Consider the following 24038-nt stretch of genomic DNA (forward strand, 5'->3'; position numbering starts at 1 on the left):
GTGACAAATGCAGCAGTGGAGTAGAATGACTTCTCACATGGTCACTAGACTGTTTTGCATGGCGTCAATAATTTTTGATGTCGTTGAATGGCCAGACAGCAGTGTGATGCTTGGTTCACGGCTGAACTGTAATTGGCTACATTAGCTTATCTTGCAAATATTTTTTCCAGTATTTCTTGTCTCCATTTGGGCTGTCTTTGTGCTCAATGCTCGCCATAAAGTCCTAGATTTTGTGAGGAAACTCCCATTGTGAACTCATTTTGTAAGAAGGAAACATTGAGGTGCTCCTTACTTTAGCAACTTACTTGACCAAAAATGACGTTACTCTTGTCATCTGGTTTTCCAACCTTAAAGTCCTCGTGGGAGAAACCTTCACACTTACCTTCCCTGAAAACAATGACGAGTCCATTCCGTTATGACCTTTTTTTGATGTCTCAAGCCTAGCAAAGCTCTTATAAGGAAGGAAAATTTGAAGAAACTCTCAAGCGAATAACTTAAAATGGAATTTTGCAATGCAGACATCTTCTGCTTTTTGATGCAGGCTACAGATGAGTAACTGGGCTTTTCTACTGCTACTGGAAAGAGTGGCGGTGTCTTTTGGTTGGGTTTTCATTCATTCACAGCAATTAAAGCATAGGTAAAGGTATTTATTTTGTGTTTTGAGGCCTTTTTGGTTAATTTTTTTTTTTTGTGACTGTGTGGAACCCAGTTCAGATATTGATTGATTGATTGATTGATTGATTGATTGATTGTGTGAGTGCAGAAATGGATAAAACCCCCCCATCCAAACGACTATCATCAGTAAGAAAGAAAAAATAATAATTTTTATCATCTACGATACTGTCTTATTTATTTTATAGATTGTTTATTGTACATTTTATATTGTTTATTGTACATCGTTATTGCTTTCATTTTATGGATCAATGGTCTCATTAGATAGTAAAATTCATGTTAAATTGCTGCTTTAGGGGTTGTTTTTAAAAGTCTGGAACGGATTAATTCATTTGGCATTACTTTCTATGGGAAAGCGCACCTTGGTTTTGGAACGCTTTGGTTTTGGAACAGACTTCCGGAACGGATTAAGATTGTGAGCCAAGGTACCACTGTACCTGTTAGATCAACAAAAACTTAAGGTTATGTAACAACTGTGTTCCATTGTTGCTTTAGTCAAAATAAATATAAACAGTAACCCTTGGGTGGTGTTTTTTTTTTGTTAAAACAGGCTAACCCAGCAACCCTAACTGTGCTACATTCCATGGCATTATTCATGCAAAGTCTAGGCACAAAGCAGCCTTTCCAGTTTATTTTTCATCGGATGTTTTCCTGATTTTTTTTAAGCCCGAAGCTAATAAATTAAGTGGTGTATTTTCTTCCTTACATTATGAGCTGAATCTATGAGCTATAACAGGCAAGCACAGCTGGATTGCAAGTAGTTGTCTAGTTGCTAAATGTTCCAGCTACATCACCACTGCCAGGAAACTTTCTTGTATGTGTGTGTGTTTTCAGACAAATTGTTGGTCTGCTTCTATCTACATAGCTATAACAGAGTATAAACAGTGGGACAGGAGAAGAACAGCATTATTTCATTGGGATCTTCCACAGCAGCTGTGCAGTGTAAAGCTTTCTCTGCATTTGGCTTGGCGTTGCAAAAATAACAACAACTAATATTTCTCGTCGCAATTTTGCCCACAGCTTTCGGGATGATTAGTAACGTTTAGGTTGCAACCTAGAGAACTTGGAACAGCTTGGTCATATATAACTATTTGCTTGATCCCTGTACACTTAATGAGTTCAATTGCGAACACACTCTGGAGCGCACCAGACATGCAGCACGTCCATAGAATGAGCGCACAGAAAGAGGCACTCTCAGCTGTTCCACACTGCTGGAATTTCCTGCATGTTCTGCAACAAACCTACAAGTTAGCCGGCAGCACTAGACCCCCACCTCTGAAATTGCTTTGGAGGAAAGGAGGGTAGACTTGAATGGGACGCGGGTGGCGCTGTGGGTTAAACCACAAAGCCTAGGACTTGCCGATCAGAAGGTCGGCAGTTCAAATCCCTGCGATGGGGTGAGCTCCTGTTGCTCGGTCCCTGCTCCTGCCAACCTAGCAGTTCGAAAGCACATAAAAGTGCAAGTAGATAAATAGGTACCGCTCTGGCAGGAAGTCAAACGGCATTTCCGTGCGCTGCTCTGGTTTGCCACATGACTCGGAAGCTGTACACCAGATCCTTCAGCCAATAAAGCGAGATGAGCACCGCAACCCCAGAGTCAGTCACAACTGGACCTAATGGTCAGGTGTCCTTTAGGGTAGACTTGGCTTCTCTTCCATCTTGGATTAAAATGCAAATTGGAGAACCTTTGAGGCCAAAATCCTCATCTTGCATTTGAAGCAAGCGAGAAAGTCATGCAAACACACACACACACACACACACACACACACACAGTATTTCCAAGCCAGAGAAATACAAACCTCATCTTGTATCCCCATAAAACATTTAGAAATCTAACCTTAAACTCAGGAATGGTAACCTGAAACACATCTTCTGCAGCTTGAAGAAATAGAAACTAGAAGTAATTTCTCTTCAACAAAAGGCCTAAATGAAGGCAGTGAACAGCCCACAATTTCTTCAAATTTTACATAAACTATGTTCTGGTAAGTGGCATTTTGACATTACAATAGCTCTTTTCCTCTCTATTCCTCTTCCATTTGTGTAGCTGAAGTACACCTATTAGCACATTTCAAACTTTAGAAGTCAGTTTTACCTTTAAAGGCGTGGGGGGGAGGAATCTATAAGCTATTTCACCAAATCAATATGGAGGTATATTGCTTTCTTCCTTTCCAAACATTTTAGGAATAACATTAATGATCTAAGTCTATCCATTGTGAATGAATTGGGTAAACCCAGATTTGCAGGGCTAAAGCATTGATATTGGTGTTATTTTGAGTGAAGCATCATATGCACCATGTCAATTAAATGGAAACACAAAAATCTGAAAACAGACAGTAAACTCGGTGTGAATGAGCCCTGACCCACAACCTAATGTGTCAAAAAAAAAATATGCTTGCGAAGATTTTGCAGCAAACTCCTTTCTGGTAACAAACTTCCCAGCATCACCTGGTGCCTGGACCAAGGAGGATTGGAGTCAGTTCAGTCTCTATTAAGGTAAAGGGTAAAGGGACCCCTGACCATTAGGTCCAGTCGTGACTGACTCTGGGGTTGCGGTGCTCATCTCGCTTTATTGGCCAAGGGAGCCAGCGTACACTTTCCAGGTCATGTGGCCAGCATGACTAAGCCGCTTCTGGGGAACCAAAGCAGCGCACGGAAATGCCGTTTACCTTCCCACCGGAGTGGTACCTATTTATCTACTTGTATTTTGATGTGCTTTCAAACTGCTAGGTTGGCAGGAGCAGGGACTGAGCAACGGGAGCTCACCCTGTCGCAGGGATTCGAACCGCCGATCTTCTGATCTGACCTTCTAAACCTAGGCTCTGTGGTTTAACCCACAGCGCCACCCACGTCCCTACTCAGCCTCTATTAGCATATGGTTAAATAAACTGCCTTGGAAAGGGCCCTGTCCATTTGTAACTAAGACACTCCTCATGTAAGTTTCCTCATGAAGATTGCCAGTATCAGTGGCTATTTAAGGTTGGCGTAGATACCTTCTTTCAAAGCTTCCCTGTCCAATTCCAAATACAACACTAGAAAGCAGAGATGGAAGAAACAGCGTAACATTCTCTGTTTCACTCATCCCAGACCAAAGCAGCCTTTGGGTCTCTTCAATATTTTTTTTTTTATTTTCAGTCTAGTTTTAAAATGACTCAAATAATAGGGTTGGTTTTTCTTTCCATTCCCCTTAAGGAAACTGGCAGTCTGAATGATCTCACAGTAAGGAATTTTCCTCCCGGAATTCAGACATTAAGTTTTCCTGTGTTCATTTCTGTCCCAAAATTACTCCCACGAGCTTCTTGGAGCCATTTTAGTCATTATTACTACTAGTAGCTCAAGCTGCCACACATGCGAGCTGCCCCTCTTCATTTTGTCCCCACAACCAACCATCAGATAGGTTTTACTGCGAGATAAGTGACTGGCCCAGATGGACTGCATGGCTGAGTGAGGATTTGAACCTGTGTCCCCAGGTCCTAATTTGAGGCTCTAACCACTATGCCACACTTTACTTTTTTTTCAGATGATCTTTATTGAATTTTTAGTTACATACTGTACATACACATACATTATATTTCACATTTGTTCTTGCTCTCCCAAGCTGACTTCCCTCCTTCCTTCTTCTAGCTTTTTTGTGTCCTCTTTGACTTTTCGCATTGTCTTTGTCCATTTTTCACAAGATTGTTCTTCATTTTTTCCATTAAATGTCTGTAAACAAATAAATCTTTCTGTATATACAAATTCTTGCTGTCTATCTATATTCATTTACAAATATTGTTCAATAATAATCCTAATATACATTTTTAATTCATTTTGATATTATTATCCAGTAAATTTCTTGTATTTTCCCGTTATGAGATATTATTTTAATTCTACTGGTTTCCCTATTTCACATCATCTTCTCTCTATATAACATAAAGTTTCCCCATTCTTTTTGATATGTTTCATCCCCCTGATGTCGAATTTTTGCTGTTAATTTGGCTATTTCTGCATGCTCCATAACCTTGTACTGCCATTCTTCTATTGTAGGCAATTTTTGCTGTTTCCATACCTGAGCCAGCAGTAACCTCGCTGCCGTTGTTGTGTATAAGAACAGTTTCTGGTCATTCTTGTCAATGTCCCACCATTCCCAACAGGAATGACTCTGGTTTTTTCAAAAATGTATACCTAAAAATCTTCTTTAATTCGTTATATATATTTTCCCAATAGGTTTTCACTATGCCACAAGTCCACCACATGTGGAAGAAACTGCCTTCCTTCACCCCACATTTCCAACAATTTTTATTTCCTGTATGCCACACTTTACATTTGACTAAGGCTACCTATTGTTCCAAAGTTCACTTCTGTAACTCCTTCCAATACACTTCACAAAGAGTCTTTCGAAGGGACTTGAGTGGAAACTACCGTAGTTTTCCATGTATAAGGTGATGTTTTTTCATTATAAGGAAATGATAAAAATAAGGGGTCATCGAATACACGGATAGTGTAGATGCGGGATGGGCAATTGGTGGCATCTGCAAGCAGGTGATTGTCAGCGGTGATTGGGCGGGTGGCTGTGGCAAAGCGTGCTGGTAATTGACAACTGGGCGGACGATTTGCGGTAAGTGGACAGACGATTGGTCGGTTCGGCGAGGCGTGTGATTGGCAGCAGCAGTCAGATGGATGAGCGATTGTCGGCAGTCCCCCCAAAAAAGCTGAAAAACTCTTCCCCCCCCCCAAAAAAGCTAAACAACTCTGGGCAATTCCCCCCCCCCATTTCCTTAATTTGTAGTCCCCTCCCCAAAAATAGGAGTCGTCTTATAAATGGGGGCGAGTTATCAGTGCCAGATTTATGTATAGGCTAAGTAGGCTGAAGTCTAGGGTCTCTAAATCTAGGGTGCCTCGCCAGCCCACCCACTCCCCAGCGGGCAGTCTCCTCTCTCCCAAAATTGCAAACCCAAGATTTCATGCGAGGGCTGGGCAACTCAGGCCTATAAGTCTAGGGGGCTTCACCAGCCTGGCCTCTCCCCAGGGCTTTTCTTGAAAGTTGTTCACTGACAAGAACACACATGCTTTTTTCCCTCCAGAAGAGTACCCCATCTCAGGCAAGGAGCCAGAACAACCACCTCCTTCCGGGGCTGATGGAGTTGTAGATCCTGAGGGAGGTTGCACTTTGTTAACTGCCAGGTTTGGGGTCTCATCTATATGCATCAGTTGCAGGGAGAACTGGTGCAGCTGTGGTGGCTCTGCTTGTTTCTCTGGTGGCCAGAAGTGGCGCGCCTGCATCAACCTCTCTATGCACACAGCTGCAGCAGCAAGCACTTCCCTTCCCCCTCCTTTTTTAAAAAAATAATAATGCTGCAAGACCAATGACAAACTCTTGGCAATATGATTGTTTTCCCAATATGAAATAGTGCCAATACAGCTGCTCAGATTTCACCCCCTTCAGCTGTTGCTGGAAAAAACTGCTGCAGCCAGATTTTGAAATCTTATCTTTACAGATGGGTGACAGGAATTGATTCGCTGTTTAAATTTTTTTTTTAAATCAAATGGAAATGCCATTATATAATTACTTGTGTACACTCAGAAACCCCAAAGCATTTTGTTCAAAAAACAAGGAACATGAGACAAGGTATTTGACGTTAAGTAACTCCAAAATGCATATGCACTATAGAATAGGCAGCTTACAGCTGGTTTAAGACGGAGACAAAAGTACATTGTCCTTTCCTGTTAGGAAAATGAGAAAATACATTTTCTACTGTTATGAATACCAAAGACCATTTTGCAGTTGAATCGACCACAGTATTATAAACAGAAATGTCAATTTCCTTTTCAGAATAGGCCTCAAGATGTCACCTTTCTTTTCTGGTATTCAGACAACACACCACGGAAAAAGTAATCGCAGGCTGGAAAACTGTACTGAGCTGTAGGGAAGAAGCAAGAAGCAACAACCTGGAGCTAACTAAGAGCCACAAGCTTCATTGATTTCTCCCTGCTTGCGCAATTGCTACTTCTCAGGCAGTTACTGACTTTTCTGGAAGATGAGTAAGGACAAGGGAAGAATAAGAAAACCATGATGGGTGGTATCCAATGTCCTGCAAATGAACAGATAATAGTTCTTCCCTCTCCACTCCTCTCCTCTCTTCTCCTCCTGCAGCCCCCTCTGCTCCCAAAAGATGCTCTAGGGCATAGCTGGCAGGACTACAGGGAAGAGGATTCTGATGATGGGTGTAATTGGAACCAGGACACACTGAGGATGAAGAAGGACAGGTTGGTGTAGGATGCATAGCTGTCAACTGTCCCTTATTTGGCGGGAAAGTCCCTTATCCCAGCGCTGTGTCCCGCTGCTGTCCCTTATTGATGATGTCCCTTAAATTTCCGGGGTTTCAAAGGAAGCAGCTCCTCTCCCTCCCTCCCTGCTGGCCAATGTGTTGCTTGGCTGCGGTGCTTACCCAATAAGGAGTCTAAGAACGACTGGGAGGTGGAGCTTGAATGCTTTGTGCCGATCAAATCGGCAGTGTTGCCTGGGGACTCGCCTTTGCTCAGTGCTTCCCAGCGGAGAGGTGACAGTGGTTTTCCTTGCTGCATCCCCTTTGCCAGGTTGCTGCGCCGTGGGAACCACCGCTTGAGGCTTCATTTGGCTGTTGGTTGACTAAAATCCCTTATTTTGGCTGCTGATCCCTTATTTTCGAGGTTGCTGGTCCCTTATTTTCAAATCTGTAAGTTGACAGCTGTGCTCTAGGGCAGAGCTTTCCAAACTTTTCATATTGGTGACACACTTTTTAGACATGCATGATTTTGTGACACAGTAATTCAGTTCCACTAGCAAACCAGAGGTTTAACTAACCCTTTTCCAGCCCCGGCAGGGAGCAGTTGTGTGACACACCTAAACACTGCAGTCAACACACTGTGTCACGGCACACAAGTTTGGAAAGCTCTGCTGCAGGGGGTCATCAACTACTCCAGAACAGAGTGGGGCACAGAGGGGAGAAGGGAAGGGGGACCCTGTTCCATGAGCAGAACTAAGTTCTACTAGAAGGGGAATGTAAGTGGATGCCATCCTATGAAATTGATTTCAGGAAGAACTGTAAAGCTGAAAGTCAGTCTGCTTCAGGTTTAGAACACAAAATTGGCTGAGAAATGCAGTTCATGGCTTCTGTGGGTTTGAATCAAACGTACAAAAAAATGAGAAGATTGTCAAACATGAGCATACAGCTCTTAAATTTAATATCAATGAACACAGAATTTTTCCAGTTTCACAATGCAAAAAAATCCATTGCTTTAACTTTTGAAAGAACTCAACCTTCTCCTAGTTAGCAAATATGGGCGTTCACCATTATACGTTGAGAAAAAAAGTAGTGTTCAGGAGTCTCTACAGATTTAAACAGATGTGTGTGATTAATGGTATAAATATGCTCAAGAGGGTCATTCCATTCCTTCTTCATTTTTCCTTAACCATTTAATCAGCCCTGGCATTGTAAGTGCGTGACCTCCGAGCATGGAAGGAAAAGGGAAGACAATTTTTTAAAAGTGAACGGTAGACATCGTGATGTAAGAAAAACAAAGCAGCCTCAGGTTTTCTTCATGATCACTTTTCCTGCACAAGGGGGGGGGCGGAATATGTGCCAAAGAATTTGTCTGACTTGGGTATAAACCAAGTTTTCATAATGTACAAAACAATGCTTATTTCCTTGAAAGAAAAAAAATATGAAAATGGTTTCAAAGCCAAAAGGATCCACTATGGTCCTTCTTATGCATATCTGGATCTCTGATAAAAATTGATTTTTTTAGCTACAGTGGTACCTCGGGTTACATACGCTTCAGGTTGCAGACGCTTCAGGTTACGCACTCCACTAACCCAGAAATAGTACCTCAGGTTAAGAACTTTGCTTCAGGATGAGAACAGAAATTGTGCTCCAGCGGCGCGGCGGCAGTAGGAGGCCTCATTAGCTAAAGTGGTGCTTCAGGTTAAGAACAGTTTCAGGTTAAGAACAGACCTCTAGAACGAATTAAGTACTTAACCCGAGGTACCACTGTACAATGCAACAAACACATGCTACGTGTAAGATTGAAGACTGAAACACAGACATATGAATACTCAATTACTTGTATACTAACACAGTTTAGTGGTCAGATTTGCATCATAGTTTAAGGAATAAGTAGTACCAATGGGAAACTTGATTTAAAATCAATTTAGCCTGCTAGTTGTTAAATCAGAATCTGAATAATCCAATTTACAATGCAGAGAAAATCGGGCTACCACAAATCCTTAAGGAGTTGCTAAGAGGGGGAAAGAGGAGGTAGATAGGAACATTTGCAAAATAAAAAAAATATGAGTCATATGTCTACTGCATGGAAGCATTAAAAAAAATTCCCTAGGAAGAAAAGAGATCGCTTTTTTTATTCCATTATGTCAACACTCGCAGTGGCTCTAATAATCCCTCATTTTATGCATCCATTTCTTCCAAAAGTTTTAGCACTGAGATGAAGCTCTAGTGACACCCAATGGCTTTCCCAGTTTTGGCATGCAAGAGCAGTCGATCCAAATTTGCATCCATATTTTAAAATAGGGATTGCTCAAGACAGCATATGGAGGAATCGTGTTTCTCTATGGGGATACTTTCATACACATTCAGAAGACCCCTTTTTCACACGTTACACATGATTCCCTGGTCCTGAATGGGGTAGCTGTGCCCCTGAAGAACCAGGTGCGTAGCCTGGGAGTCATTTTGGACTCACAGCTGTCCATGGAGGCACAGGTCAAATCTGTAACCAGGGCAGCTGTTTACCAGCTCCATCTGGTACGTAGGCTGAGACCCTATCTGCCTGCAGACTGTCTCGCCAGAGTGGTGCATGCTCTGGTTATCTCCCGCTTGGACTACTGCAATGCGCTCTACGTGGGGCTACCTTTGAAGGTGACCCGGAAACTACAACTAATCCAGAATGCGGCGGCTAGACTGGTGACTGGGAGTGGCTGCCGAGACCATATAACACTGGTTTTGAAAGACCTACATTGGCTCCCAGTACGTTTCCGAGCACAATTCAAAGTGTTGGTGCTGACCTTTAAAGCCCTAAACAGCCTCGGTCCAGTATATCTGAAGGAGCGTCTCCTCCCCCATCGTTTTGCCCAGACACTGAGGTCCGGCTCCAAGGGCCTTCTGGCGGTTCCCTCACTGCGAGAGGCCAAGTTACAGGGAACCAGGCAGAGGGCCTTCTCGGTAGTGGCACCCGCCCTGTGGAACGCCCTCCCATCAGATGTCAAAGAGATAAACATCTACCTGACATTCAGAAGACATCTGAAGGCAGCCCTGTTCAGCGAAGTTTTTAATATGTGACATTTTAGTGTATCTTTCATCTTTGTTGGAAGCCGCCCAGAGTGGCTGGGGAAACCCAGCCAGATGGGCGGGGTACAAATAATAAATTATTATTATTATTATTATTATTATTATTATTATTATTATTATTATAATGGAGCCCGCCTTGCTTTCTTTTACCTGGTTATCTTCTGTTTTATTTCTCTGACCAAGAGTGGGCCTTAGAAGAGCCTATGTCCCTTGAGAGGGAATTGGGTATAAAATCAAACAAAGGTAGCATTACAAGACAGAGCGGGTTCTCCTTCATGGAGAGCACGTGTTGCGGTGGGAGCAACCATGACATTCCCTGTTGCTGGGCAGATTAGTTTGGATGGCCACGGATTTGATTGGGCACTTCCAATGTCACTGGGGGAAATTGATTGTTGCAATTTTATTTGATTGATGGAGGTGCTATATAGGTCCCTGTGCGCAGCGTTAAGCTTCTTCTTTTCGCTGCGTACATCGGATTACCCACCCTCCCTTTATTTAGGATTTGTTTGCACTGACCTTGCTATGCCTGTCATGGGGTCGTTTGCTTTGGAGCAGGGGCCTGGTAGGAATTTTACCATTTGGCTGATTGGCTGGTGCCATTTGGGTTTTGCCTACTGCGTAGCAAATCGTCACAACTTGTAAGGTAAAGGGACCCCTGACCATTAGGTCTAGTCGTGACCGACTCTGGGGTTGCGGCGCTCATCTTGCTTTATTGGCCGATGGAGCCGGCGTACAGCTTCTGGGTCATGTGGCCAGTATGACTAAGCCACTTCTGGCGAACCAGAGCAGTGCACAGAAATGCCATTTACCTTCCTGCCGGAGCGGTACCTATTTATCCACTTGCACTTTGACGTGCTTTCGAACTGCTAGGTTGGCAGGAGCAGGGACCGAACAACGGGAGCTCACCCCGTCGCGGGGATTTGAACCGCCGACCTTCTGATCAGCAAGTCCTATGCTCTGTGGTTTAACCCACAGCATCACTGTGGTTAGGCACTGGCTAATTTTTTGGTTGGTGGAGGGGATGCGGTTGGCTGTGCCTGCCCCTTCAATGCTGCTGCTACAAGGGTATTCCGTTAAAGGAATCCAGGGGCTCGCCATGCTTTTGTTCGTATCCCTGACAAAGGGCTAGGGCCATGCAAGAGCCCCAGGGAGCATTTGGGGAGAGGTGTGAGCCTGGCACTCAGCTTTTTCTCTCCCCAGAATTGCTTATCCTTACTGACTTCCGCATGGGTGTAGTTGTCCTGCCTCCAAGTGGGAACAGATAGTCGCTAACCAATGCTAAGCAACCACTCACTTACTGTAATTCAATAAAGTTGTGGCCAAAATCCAAAACAAAAATGATTTGTGAACGTGTTTTTATTCAGGGGTGTCTCGGGGGTCCTCGACACGCAACTTACCCAAGCAAAAAAGCTTCTAAGAATTATGCAATAAGTACAACATGGCCCTACTTTTGATATTTTAATTCATTTTTCATGAACAGTCAGTGTCGAAATCTAGAGTTAGAAAACTCCCTGTTATCTCTTTTCTCCAGTTTACTCCCAGCAGATCACTTTTCCTTTTGTACCCTTTAAATAAATTAATCCATTTTGGAGCACATTCTCTATCATTCTTCCTATTTAATCAAGGAGAGCTGGGAAAGCTCTTTCCAGTGCATACAACTCACCCCAGGCTCAACCGCAGCTGGGTATTCAGTTGGCAAACGTCTGCAGAGATAAGCATACTGATGATATTTAAGCTTACAGCTCTGCATTTTGTTTTTAAAATACTGGTAAGCTTGAGAGTCAGGTCTCTCAGCACGGTGCAAAGCAGGCTCGTGAGCAGGAAACTGATACTGCCTTCAAACGATGGAGACTATCTATCATATTTACTCGAGTCTAATGTGCACTTCAATTTTCAGAACCTTGAAACAAAAAAAAGTATTTGCTGGCGATGTAAATGTGCCGTCGAATCTAATGTGCACCTTAATTTTCGCAACATTATTTGGCCAAAAAAGGTGAGCAGTAGATTCGAGTAAATATTCTCTCTCTCTGTGTGTGTGTGTGTGTGTGTGTGTGTGTGTGTGTTTACACACACGTACGTTTGTGTAGAGGAGAGCTTTCCAAACTTTTCATGTTGGGGACACACTTTTTAGACATGCATCATTTGGCGACACAGTAATTCAGTTTTGCATCATGTTGTGACACAGTAATTCAGTTTTAATAGCAAACCAGAGGTTAAGCTAGCCCCTTTCCAGCCCCAGGAGGAGCGCAGGGAGCATTTGTGTGATGCAGCCAACACACTAACGTGTCACAACACATTAGCTTGGGAAGCGCTGGTGTAGAAGATTATAAGTGTTAAAAGTCACCCACCCATGATTTTGTTTTAGCTAAAGGAGTGCCTCCAATTCTAATCTCAGGCAGACGAGTGGGGCTACAAATAACAAAATTATTATCCTTCATTTATCATTACAATTAATCCTCAGAACGGCCTCCATCAACGGGTTATCTTTACCTTTTATACCCTGCTTTGACCTGTCCATAACACCCCCTGCGCCAAGTCAAACAAAAGCCACGCAATGGCCACCACACCGTTTATACTCAAGCGGAATAAACGCGCAATGCCACGAGGCTGCCGCCCCGCCTCCCTTAAAAAAATGAATGAAACTCAACGTTTTGTATTTAAAGGAAAGTCGCCTTTAACTGTGAACTCTTTATATTGCGTTGTTTCCCACGACTGATGTATCTATGATGAAAACCCTGTACTGTACACATAGCATTGGAAGCGAGATGGAGACCCAACTCGGCCTCATGCAAAATAAGGATTGCGCGACTCTTGAATTTCTAGCTCTATGCCCCGTTCATCCTGGCCGGGAGCCGATTGCCAGACCCTGACGCGAACTTTCAGTCCATAGAGCCTAGAAAATGAGGAGCGTCGCTCTTCCGGTTTCTGTTTTGAAAGCTCTTTCTATCCCATTCCTTTCCATCTCTATGGTCCCTCCCCCCCCCCTTATCGGCTTCAATCGTAAGAAAACCGGAAGTACGGGTCTAACCCCTTGGTACGTCGTGACAGGAGAGCGGAAAGAGGAGGAGGGCGGTGCTACTGAGTTCTAAGGGAAGGTTTGGGCTAGAGCGGCAACGGAGCTTTTGCTCTTTCTTCCGGAGGAGCGAGGCGGGTCGGGGGAGGTCAGAGGTCGCCGAGGAAAGATGGTGGCGCATGAGCAGCTCCGCGTGGTTCGCTGCGGCGGCAGTTGGCTGAGCGGGAGCCGCGCGGTCTTTTCGGCTGATTCGAAGTGAGTGGCGCTGAGGGGATCAGTGGGGGCTTTTCAGGAATGCCAGCCGCTTAAGCCGCGGGGGGGGCGGCGGCGTCAGCCCCGTTGAACGCGGCTGAATTTACTCCCGAGTAAGACACGCGTCTAGACGCCACATTATTAGTATTATTAAGACACGCGCTCACACTCCATATTATTATTATTATTGATTAAGACGCGCGCTGAGACAATTATTATTATTTAAGACATGCTCTGAGACTATTATTTTTATTATTATTATTATTAAGACACACTCCAAGACTATTATTATTCATTATTAAGACACACGCTGAGACACTTTATTATTATTATTTATAAGACGCACGATGAGACTCATTATCTTTGTTGTTGTAATAATAATTACTATTGAGATGCGGGTGGCACTGTGGGTTAAACCACCACAGAGCCTAGGACTTGCTGATCAGAAGGTCGGCGGTTCAAATCCCTGCGACGGGGTGAGCTCCCACTGCTCGGTCCCTGCTCCTGCCCACCTAGCAGTTCAAAAGCACGTCAAAGTGCAAGTAGATAAATAGGTACCGCTCTGGCGGGAAGGTAAATGGCGTTTCCGTGCGCTGCTCTGGTTCGCCAGAAGCGGCTTAGTCATACTGGCCACATGACCCGGAAGCTGTACGCCGGATCCCTCGGCCAATAAAGCGAGATGAGCGCCGCAACCCCAGAGTCGGTCACGACTGGACCTAATGGTCAGGGGTCCCTTAAATAATAATTGCTATGATATAATTGCTATAATTAATAGTATACCGCCATGTTCCAGAAAGTCACAGAGCGGTTACAACATAAAATCACCAACATAGAAACACAAAATACATAACAAAAATAAAAACAACCCAATAACACACACCTGTCGTGTTTTGTGGGTTTTTCTACATAAGGCTGAGTGGGCTGTAGGATCACACACAGTCTGAGGTGCACGGTTTAGGTTGGTTTTGTTCCATCCTTTTCCCTTTTTAATTTCCTAAAAATTATGGTTTCAAACAACAACAACAACTACCACAATTAAAAAAAGAAAAGGATGCCCAGCAAAATTTACTGCCCTGTTCTAAGATACGCAAAAGTTAAGACACTAAAAGTAGGTTTAAGATGACCCCAGCTGTCAACCTGAACAAGAATATTTTTAGTGGGGACCGGAATGAGTACAGCAAAGGCCCCTGTTTGCTCTCAGCAGGCAGGGAGTTTCAAAGCGCAGGTGCTGCTACACTAAACCATCAAAATATAATTGCAAATGCGGAACGGGCATTGTGTGGCAACTGTGGTGGTGCTGATTCTGCCAATTAAATGTAGGGATAGGAGGTATGTTCTGTTAAAACTGAATTTTTCTTCATGGGGATTTGTGCCCCAGTATCAGTAAGCTTTTAAGATCTTTATAACAGTGAAAGCAATGCAAGAGGATGGCGGAAATGACTGGCAGAATCCGAGACTAGGGAGAAGAGTCGGTGGAAGAAGATTGGAAAAAGTTTAAAGATTATTTACAGAAATACTGTAAAATCAGTGAATGTTAGAAAAATGTTGGAATGAAGTTATATGGCTTTAGTAGAAATGTTACAAGGAACTAAGTACAAATAGATTACTAATGTATTAAAGGGGAAAAATAAGGTTAGAATATGTTAAGATAAATTACAGAACAGAAAACAGAGGAAGAAGGAAAGGAATTGCTGAAACAGTTAATTGAAGTGGAATACAAAAAGGGAGGTGTGAGGAGGTCGTTGAAACAAGTGAATGAAAGATAAGATATTTAAATTATTGGATGTGTTTTAAATTGTTTTTGTTTTGTTTTGTTAATTTAATGTCTTAGTGTTAGTGTTATGTAGTGTTTTTGTTTTTGTATGGTATTGTTTAGTTTTAATTCTCTTTCTTTTGTAGTGTTTAAACTGTTAATAAATATTATTATTTTTTTAAAAAAAGAAAGCAATGCAAAAAGAGAGGAGTATTACACTAGATCAGCATAAGAAATTGTCTTATACCCGGGCCTTCTGCTCTACCACTGAGCCTATACCTTTTCCCCTTAGAGTTTTGAAAAGTGTATATATTATGTGGTACAAACAATCCAGAGTAAAAGAGGCTTCTGATAAACTGGTATTTTTAATAGACCTTAAACTTCCTGGTACTATGACAAAAATGTGTTTAAACCACATGGTAATAAATGCAACACAGTTCATTCTCCAGTTATCTTTTGCTTCCATTCCCTCCTCTTGTCAACATGTTTCATCCCTGTCCCCCCCACAAAAAAAAATTGAGCTGTACACTCTTTTTATGCTACTCTAAGCACTGTGTATATTAATGCCAATATATTTAAAAAGCTTATTCTGGCCTATTGCTATCATTTGGAGAAACAAAATACAAGAATATTTATTTAATTTTTTAACAGTTATATTTCACTTTTCTGTCTCCATATTAGGCGCGCATGGCAGCTTGTGTTTAATATAGTATTTAAATGCCATTACATGTGGCATTTAAATACTACATGACCTGGTTCCCATGTATCATTAAGATAAACCAATGGTTAAAATGCGCTTGCAGGAATCACGGCCACATTGCTCCTTTCCCCCAGTTGTCCTTCTCTGCACCAAACTCAGCTTTGGTTTGGTATAGCCAAGGTTTGTTCTGCTTACTATGTACGGTTTGTCTGGAGGTGACAAGCTATGGGCCCATGACTTAAGTTGCTAACTCCCAAGCAAAATTAGCTCCAGATAGCATGGCAGTAGGAGAACTGGAAGAGGAGTAAAACAGTTACAATTTTTACTGAGAGTACTTGCATATCCACACATTCATGGTTTGGTGTTGTATGCATTAGATATGAACTGGACCATACTGAAAAATAGTCTGGTTTTCCTGTACCTTTGGCAGTTGGGAATTGGTCTTTTACATGTAATGCTGGATGTGAAGATGGATAAATATTATCTAATATGCTTCTAGAATTTTCCAAGTTAGCCTATGTTGTTTCTGTCAAGTACTATAAATGCCTTTTAATTGATTTCTGGCTTTGATTTCATTGTTTATAGGTACCTTTTGTGTGCTTCTGGTGACTATGTGAAAGTCTACAGTACAGCTACAGAAGAATGTCTGCATGTTCTCCAAGGTCACAGCAACATAGTGACAGGAGTCCAGTTGAATCCCCAAAACCATCTACAGGTTGTTAAAATTTTGGCAATGCTAGTCCTATCTTAGAGCCAAACTACAAGCAGCATATGTAACATAATTGTCATTAAGTGCAAACTCCCCCCCCCGCCCCCAACTTGCTTGGAGAGGGGCAATTTGGATTAGAGGGCCTGAGAGAGCAATTTACAAGAGGGCAAGGAGGCTCCCACTACAATTTTTTCACTGCAAAATTTCAGAACCACATAGGGACCATAGCAGAGGGCAAAGGATTTAAGTTCCCTCCCCACATATACCAGGGTCCTAATCAACATCAGGGCACCAACACTCACATTTATGAAAGAAAATTGGCACGCAAGGGGAAACTGGGATAAATATCCTAGGTAATTTTGCTGGTGACCTGCCCTATAATCTTTGAATGAATGGCAGCATAGAAATTTGATATATTGTTGCTGTTGCTATTGTTGTAATATGTTGTTATTGTTGTAATCCCAGGCCAAATCCATGATTATGGCCAGGTATGAGTATAGCTCAAATGGAGCAAATTATACCTATTCTGCAATAGTTTCTTATCACTTCCTGGCCCAGTTGAAAATGCTGGTGGAAAACCTATAAAACCCTGCCTGGGCTGAGGTCTGCATAGCTTAGATAACATTTTCTCTCATCCTCATGTGCAGATCTATAATGGAGATGCTGCTTCATATCTTGTCCTTTATGGACATAAGAATTTGAAAGGACTCAAAGCTGCATCTTCCTTATGTGACAGACACAACTAGTGGAACAGTCTGCTCCGTGATGAATACTACACCTCTGCTGGTATTCTGGTTTCTCATAGAATACATTTATTCCCTTTTAAGAGCGGTCGGCGCTAGGATATACTTATTTGGACTTAAGTCGCAATCGTTTTGTCTGCATCATAGCTGATTTTGATTATCATCCCATCTCTGGGCTGTTTTTCTCGTAAATGTGCTTGTGTGTTACCGTATTTTTCGTCCCATAGGACGCTCCGTCCCATAGGACGCACCTAGTTTTTTGGGGGGGAAATAAAGGGGGAAAAATTCCCTTTATTTCCCCCCCAAAAGCAGGTCAGGGAAACCAAACCAGGTCGAGGAAGGGCGCTGCACCTCCCTGAGCTTGTGGGGCTGGCCGATGTCTGCCTCAGGCGGCAGGCTGCTATCCGCAGCGTGGGGAGCCCTGCGGGGAACTCCTGCAGGGCTCCCCACGCTGCGGATCTCTGTCCGGCGCGCAGGGCGCTCTGCTTCAGGGTGCTCCGCCCGCCCGGCGGCAGGCTGCTATCCGCAGCGTGGGGAGCCCTGCGGGGAACCCCTGCAGACTCCCCACACTGCGGATGTCTGCCCGGCGCACAGGGCGCTCTGCTTCAGGGCGCCCCGCCCGCCGGGTGGCAGGCTGCTATCCGCAGCGTGGGGAGCCCTGCGGAGAACTCCTGCAGCGCTCCCCACGCTGCGGATGTCTGCCCGGCGCACGGGGCGCTCTGCTTCAGGGCGCCCCGCCCGGCGGCAGGCTGCTATCCGCAGCGTGGGGAGCCCTGCGGGGAACCCCTGCAGGGCTCCCCACGCTGCGGATGTCTGCCCGGCGCACGGGGCGCTCTGCTTCAGGGTGCTCCGCCCGCCCGGCAGCAGGCTGCTATCCGCAGCGTGGAGAGCCCTGCGGAGAACTCCCACAGGGCTGCCCAGGCTGCGGATGCGCTCCCGAAGCGCTGGGCGCTCTACTTTCAGGGCGCCCGATGCTCCGGGAAGCAGGCTGCTATCCGCAGCCTAGACAGCCCTGCTGGACCTCCTGCAGGGCTGCCCAGGCTGCGGATGTGCTCCCGAAGCGCCGGGCGCTCTGCTTTCAGGGCGCCTGACGCTCCGGGAAGCAGGCTGCTATCCGCAGCCTAGACATCCCTGCCGGACCTCCTGCAGGGCTGCCCAGGCTGCGGATGTCTTCCTGAAGCCTGGAGAGCGAGAGGGGTTGGTGCGCACCCACCCCCTCGCTCTCCAAGCTTCAGCGAAAGCCTGCATTCGCCCCATAGGACGCACCCAGATTTCCCCTTCATTTTTGGAGGGGAAAAAGTGCGTCTTATGGGGCGAAAAATACGGTATATCTTCAGCAGAGAACATGGTATGTGCAGTTTTAATAAGTAGTAACAGCTTTTTTCAGAGTTGTTAGAACCACTTCACATTTTGTTAGCATTTTTTGTCATACACAGGGAGTAATCAGCACTGCTAAGAATCAAAATGCTTTGTAGCTAAACCAGAATAGGACCTTACAAATCATTTTAATATGTCATTTTTCCTCCACCAGCTCTATTCCTGGTCTCTAGATGGCACTATTAAACTCTGGGATTTTATGGATGGCATTCTCATCAAGGTTCGTTATGTTTTCTTTGCATCTCTTCTTCCTCCATAGCAGCCCATGGGCTTCTCATTAGATTAATGAAATGGTATGTATTGGAGTGAATAAAACAAATCTCTGTGATTCGTGAGTAAATGCTCTGTTTGCAGACCTGGACATGCTTTGCCACTGCTATGCAAACTGCACTGTGGCATCTTGGTTGATACGAGTCATCACTAACTGCATCTACAGTGGAATCCTCAATATAGCTACTCAAAACTAAGACTGTTAAGTTGAGCAGGACTTATTCCTAGCCAAGTGTGTATAGGATTGCAATGTAAATGCATTGCAATGGAGTAGGGGAGCCAATGGGCTCTTTTCAGCATACAAGTATCTAGCTTCAAAGACTAATAAGCAGGATCTCTTATCTTCTTATCCACGAAGGCTTAGAATGGACAGTGTTTTCTGTTGATGATTCATGACTGAGATGAGCTACATAAGAGATGGGGAACCTTTGGTCATCAGGATGATGTTGAACTACCATCCCATGCTGACAGGGACTGATGGGAGTTGTGGTCCAAAAACATGTGGCGTGCCACAGGTTCTCCATCCCTGAACTGTATGCACAACTTTATTGATAATTGTACCTGATTAAAAACCCATTCCACACCTTCTAACTAGCAGGGTTGTATAAACTTGCATGGGTTTTCAGCTTAGTTTTTAGATGAGACTAAAGAGATTGATTTTGTGCGTGTGTGTTTTCTCTTACAGACATTGGTGGTTGGGTTCAAACTCTTTGCATTCTATGCACTTGCGGGATCTGAGAATTCGGTGTTTGTTATCATCTCAAAAGATAATGATGAAAGATCAGGTATGTCATAATTGCTGTTCTTTTAATTTTGTACATCTTGTTTTTCATGATTGTTGTTAACATGAAGACTGTGAGCATTTTTGCGGGTTTTATTGTTAAGTTAGAAAGGCAGGATAAAGAAATTGTTTTCCCCTTTTGTTGCTGTTTTTACTTGCCCTTGGGGGGAAAAGGTGGGGTACATAGGAGCTTCGTCACATCTTAGGGATTGGTTATTTATTATAGACTATTAGTATAGACCATATCAAAAGTGAACAAAATAAAATACAAACAAACTCCACATACGTGAGTTCAATGCTCAACATAAAAGTATACCTAAAATAGAATTTTGTATGTGATGGGGGTTGGGGTAGAATCCCTATAAGGAATAAATTCCCAGAGAGGAAATTTATGTATCACTTAAGTTTAAGTCCTCTAATAGTATACCAGCTGCGGTAGTGGAAAGGTTTGTGCAAGAGAAGGCATAGGAAACCAGCATGGTTCTAATGCCTGGTTGCAGCTCCAATACCTGTTGCACAGCAGGCTTCCGCTAGCACAATGGTTGCGCTGTATTTTATATTGTGCAACCATAATTCTCGCCCTTACACTAGCACAACACCCCTTAGGCTGGCAGAGAATGCTGAATCCGGTCTCCTGTTTGTTTTGAATGTTCCTGCTATAGCAGGGTGGTCCGCCTTTAATGGCAGTCATCAGCAACAATCAAGAGATAACATCTTAAAACCTTTTTTAAAAAGTGTGTCATATTTTGCTAACGAAAGCACACGCATCTGTTTGCGTATTAAATTTGTGTAGTAATTAGATCTATTAATTGTGTGTTTAATTAAGTGTATTTAATTACGTATATTAATTAAATATATTTAATTACATATATCGTGTATATTAAATATTAAATGTATTGTGAGCACTTCAATTTACAATATAGAAATTTAGTTCAGTGTGTGGCAGCACTCCTGCAGCCCACTGGGTATGAAAAGTTGGACTGCCCTGTGCTGTAGGACAGCAGAGGAGTAGAAATAGGTTTATTAATTTGTGAAAAAGATGCTAAACAGACTTCTTAAAACACTATATTGTCTTGGATTTGGACATTTATGGGGCGTGGAGGCATAGCTGTCATTATGCTGCTCAGAACTTGAAGCCCAGTCCCGTGAACTGCTTGTTCTGGCTGGTAAGCATTTATGGTTAGGGTGATATCCAGTGACTGCTATATCAGCACTATCTGTGGTATGCTGACACAGGAAAGCCTAATCAGTGCAGAATAGGTGGGCTGAGACTAAACAGCCCAGAGTCTGTTAACATAACTGCATTCAACAGCTTTGCGAACAGGGGACAAGGTGCACTGTTACCGTGAGTGCAAATCCCACCCCCCGAATTAGTGGGATTACAGATTTATTCCAGTTCACTGCCTAGCACGGGAAGAATGCTTTAGGTGTTTTAGTATAAGCTGCTGTATCACAAACAGGTATTTTATTTAGAGGATCGATGAACCACCGGTTAAAAGAACTAAAGGTAGGAATGGCTAGCCCCAATGCATTTAATGCTCCTCATCTTAGTGTGGCAGTCATGCTTAAAATGAAACACTGTGCCCATCAGCTTTTGCCAAGCTGCTGGAGGGCATCATGGTGGGGAGATATACATTGCCATAATTTTGTCTGTAACTATAAAAGTTTGCACAGTGCGTGTTAATTTCTGCCAAGCATTGTGGGGGGGAAATACTATTGAACCATAGAATTGTAGAGTTGGAAGGAACTAGGGTCATCTTGTCCAACCCCCTGCAATGCAGGAATCTTTTGCCCAATGTGGAGTTTGAACCCACTACCCTGAGATTCAGAGTCTCATGATCTACCGACCGAGCTATCCCAGAGTTTCATAAGGCATGTTGCTGCATTGGCTAGGAATCAAATCTAGGCCAGAAAATTGGCTTCCAGGTGGAAAAATCAAAATTGGAAACAGAACTGTTAGATCCCAAAACTAAGATATTATCAAGAATGTATAACTTGCTGTTGAAATGGAATACTCAGGATGAAACGGTTAAATCTGCTATGATAAAATGGGCACAAGATGTTGGACATAACATTATGTTCGCTGACTGGGAACAGTTATGGACCACAGGTATGAAATTCACGGCAAGTAATGCCTTAAGAGAGAACATTATGAAAATGAAATACAGGTGGTACATGACACCAGTCAAGCTTGCAAAAATATATCATTTGCCCGATAATAAGTGTTGGAAATGTAAAGAAAATGAAGGTACATTCTTTCACCTTTGGTGGACGTGCCCAAGGATTAAGGCTTTCTGGGAGATGATCTATAATGAAATGAAAAAGGTATTTAAATATACCTTCCTGAAGAAACCAGAGGCCTTTCTCCTGGGCATGGTCGGCCAATTGGTGCCAAAGAAGGATAGAACTTTCTTTATGTATGCAACGACAGCAGCAAGAATACTCATCACAAAGTATTGGAAGACATAAGATCTACCCACCCGGGAGGAATGGCAGATGAAGTTGATGGACTACATGGAACTGGCGGAAATGACTGGCAGAATCCGAGACCAGGGAGAAGAGTCGGTGGAAGAAGATTGGAAGAAATTTAAAGACTATTTACAGAAACACTGTAAAATTAAGGAATGCTAGAGGGATGCTGGAATGAAGTTATGTGGTTTTAGCAATAATGTTATAAAGGGGTATGTAAAAATGGATTGTTAACAGGTGAAAATGTAAAGTTATAATATATTAAGATAAAAGCAAAAAGGGTAAGGACTTGCTGAAACAACTACTGAACTAGAATACAAAAAAGGGAGGTGTGAGGAGGTCAGGGAAACAAGCAAATGAAAGACATGGAAAGACTGATTTGTTTTTAATTGTTTTTTATTTTTCTGTATTTTGTATTTTTTGTGTTGTTGTTTTTTCTTCTCTTTTCTTCTTTCTATTTTTGTAACTTTTTTGAAACTTTAATAAATATTATTAAAAAAAAAAAGGAATCAAATCTAGGCCTCCCACGTGGCAGGCAAGAATTATGCCACTGAACCACAAATGCTGCTATAATTCACAGTACACTTAGTCTTTGTGTAGGCTTGTTAGGAGAATAAAATGAGGCAGCATTGTTGATGTCGCTTTGAGTTCTGGGAACGACAACCTGGTGCAAATTTGATAAATAAAGGCCATACAACAAAATACAGTCATACCTCGGGTTACAGAGGCTTTGGGTTGCCGAACCCAGAAGTACCGGAACGGGTTACTTCTGGGTTTCGGCGCAGAAACGCTAAATCGCAACCCGCGCGTGCGCAGACACGGCGCTGCGGGTTGCAAATGTGCCTCCCGCACAGATCACGTTTGCAGCCCGAGCGTCCACTGTAGCCTAATTGTACTCACGCTAATGAATGAGATAAAAGTTAGATGTGATAAAAAAAATATTATTTCATCTATATGAGAATAATTGCTTTAAAACTGAAATAAATTTTGTTTCCACCAGGTCCATTTCAGCTAGCTTCACTGAAAATCCCCAAAACACCAGATCAGGAAGTAGAAGCCAATGATCTGGAATTGATTTTGGATGGTGTAAGCCAGTCACCCAAATGTACAGCGCTTGGAAGAGAAGTATATACCTTTTCTTTCTTTCTTTCTTTCTTTCTTTCTTTCTTTCTTTCTTTCTTTCTTTCTTTCTTTCGGTATATCATATTAGAGGTCTGCATGCACAAACTTGATGTCAAATCATCCTTCTTTTCTTCCTCAGCTCTTAGAGCATGCACCCTCTTCTTAGCCTGTTCTCCAACCACAGCCTTACTCGTTGCATTCCTAGCCTCTTTGCCTTGGCTTCCCACTGTAAAATCTCAGAAATTTAGCCAATCCAATGCAGAGGCCCTTCCACTTTCTCTGCTTTTCCATGAAATGTGGACAGAATAGTCAGTCACTGCCAAGGCGGCTTTCTAACTACCATAAAATCCTTTACCGCATTATAACATAGGTGTTCTGCTGTAACTATCATATTCTGCATAGTTTTGAAGAAATCCCTCTCTAAATTTCCCTGTTTCTGACCCTGGACACAAAATACCTGTATTTCTCTGCCTTAAGGGGGTATCCAAAGAGCTACCTTTTTATCTGTTACCTGTTGTGTTCTCAAAGGAAGTTATCACTTTTATATGAGGTCTGCTTTTCAGGCTGTTTTGAAAACACTTCCTGTTCCAAAAACAGGTTAACAAAAGGCAGTGGGGTGTATGGCATGTTTTTGTAAAACGCAAGCCCCAAACTCCTTTGGGTACATTCCTATGTCTTAGGATACCAAGAACCACATGGCCAGTTCTGTGGAGCCAAAGGAGCTTCAACCTTGTGGTTTGCTGCCAGCAGCTAGGCTGACTACGCCCGTGTTCAGCATCTTTGCTAGGTTTCTTTAAACTCCGCTTTCGATCCAGATCTCAGGGCACCTGAATTAGCCATCATTTCTCTTGAGATCACTC

General features: G+C 43.2%; 1 protein-coding gene across 2 annotated transcripts in view; it reads left to right on the forward strand.

The window, feature by feature from the left end:
- Positions 1 to 13113: 13113 nt before the first annotated feature.
- WDR75 (WD repeat domain 75) overlaps positions 13114 to 24038 on the forward strand; it is a 34944-nt gene continuing 24019 nt past the window's right edge. Inside the window, exons 1-5 of one of the 2 annotated variants that reach the window (XM_081916867.1) lie at positions 13114 to 13257; positions 16293 to 16422; positions 18691 to 18756; positions 19492 to 19591; positions 23057 to 23181. In XM_081916867.1, the coding sequence (XP_081772993.1) occupies positions 13172 to 13257; positions 16293 to 16422; positions 18691 to 18756; positions 19492 to 19591; positions 23057 to 23181 (507 nt within the window). In that variant the 5' untranslated portion in view covers positions 13114 to 13171. Of the gene's footprint in view, positions 13368 to 16292; positions 16423 to 18690; positions 18757 to 19491; positions 19592 to 23056; positions 23182 to 24038 lie in introns of both variants that reach the window. The other variant, XM_081916868.1, reaches the window with a different exon arrangement.

This window comes from Podarcis melisellensis (assembly GCF_964234715.1).
Source record: "Podarcis melisellensis genome assembly, chromosome: 1".
Lineage (NCBI taxonomy): Eukaryota > Metazoa > Chordata > Lepidosauria > Squamata > Lacertidae > Podarcis > Podarcis melisellensis.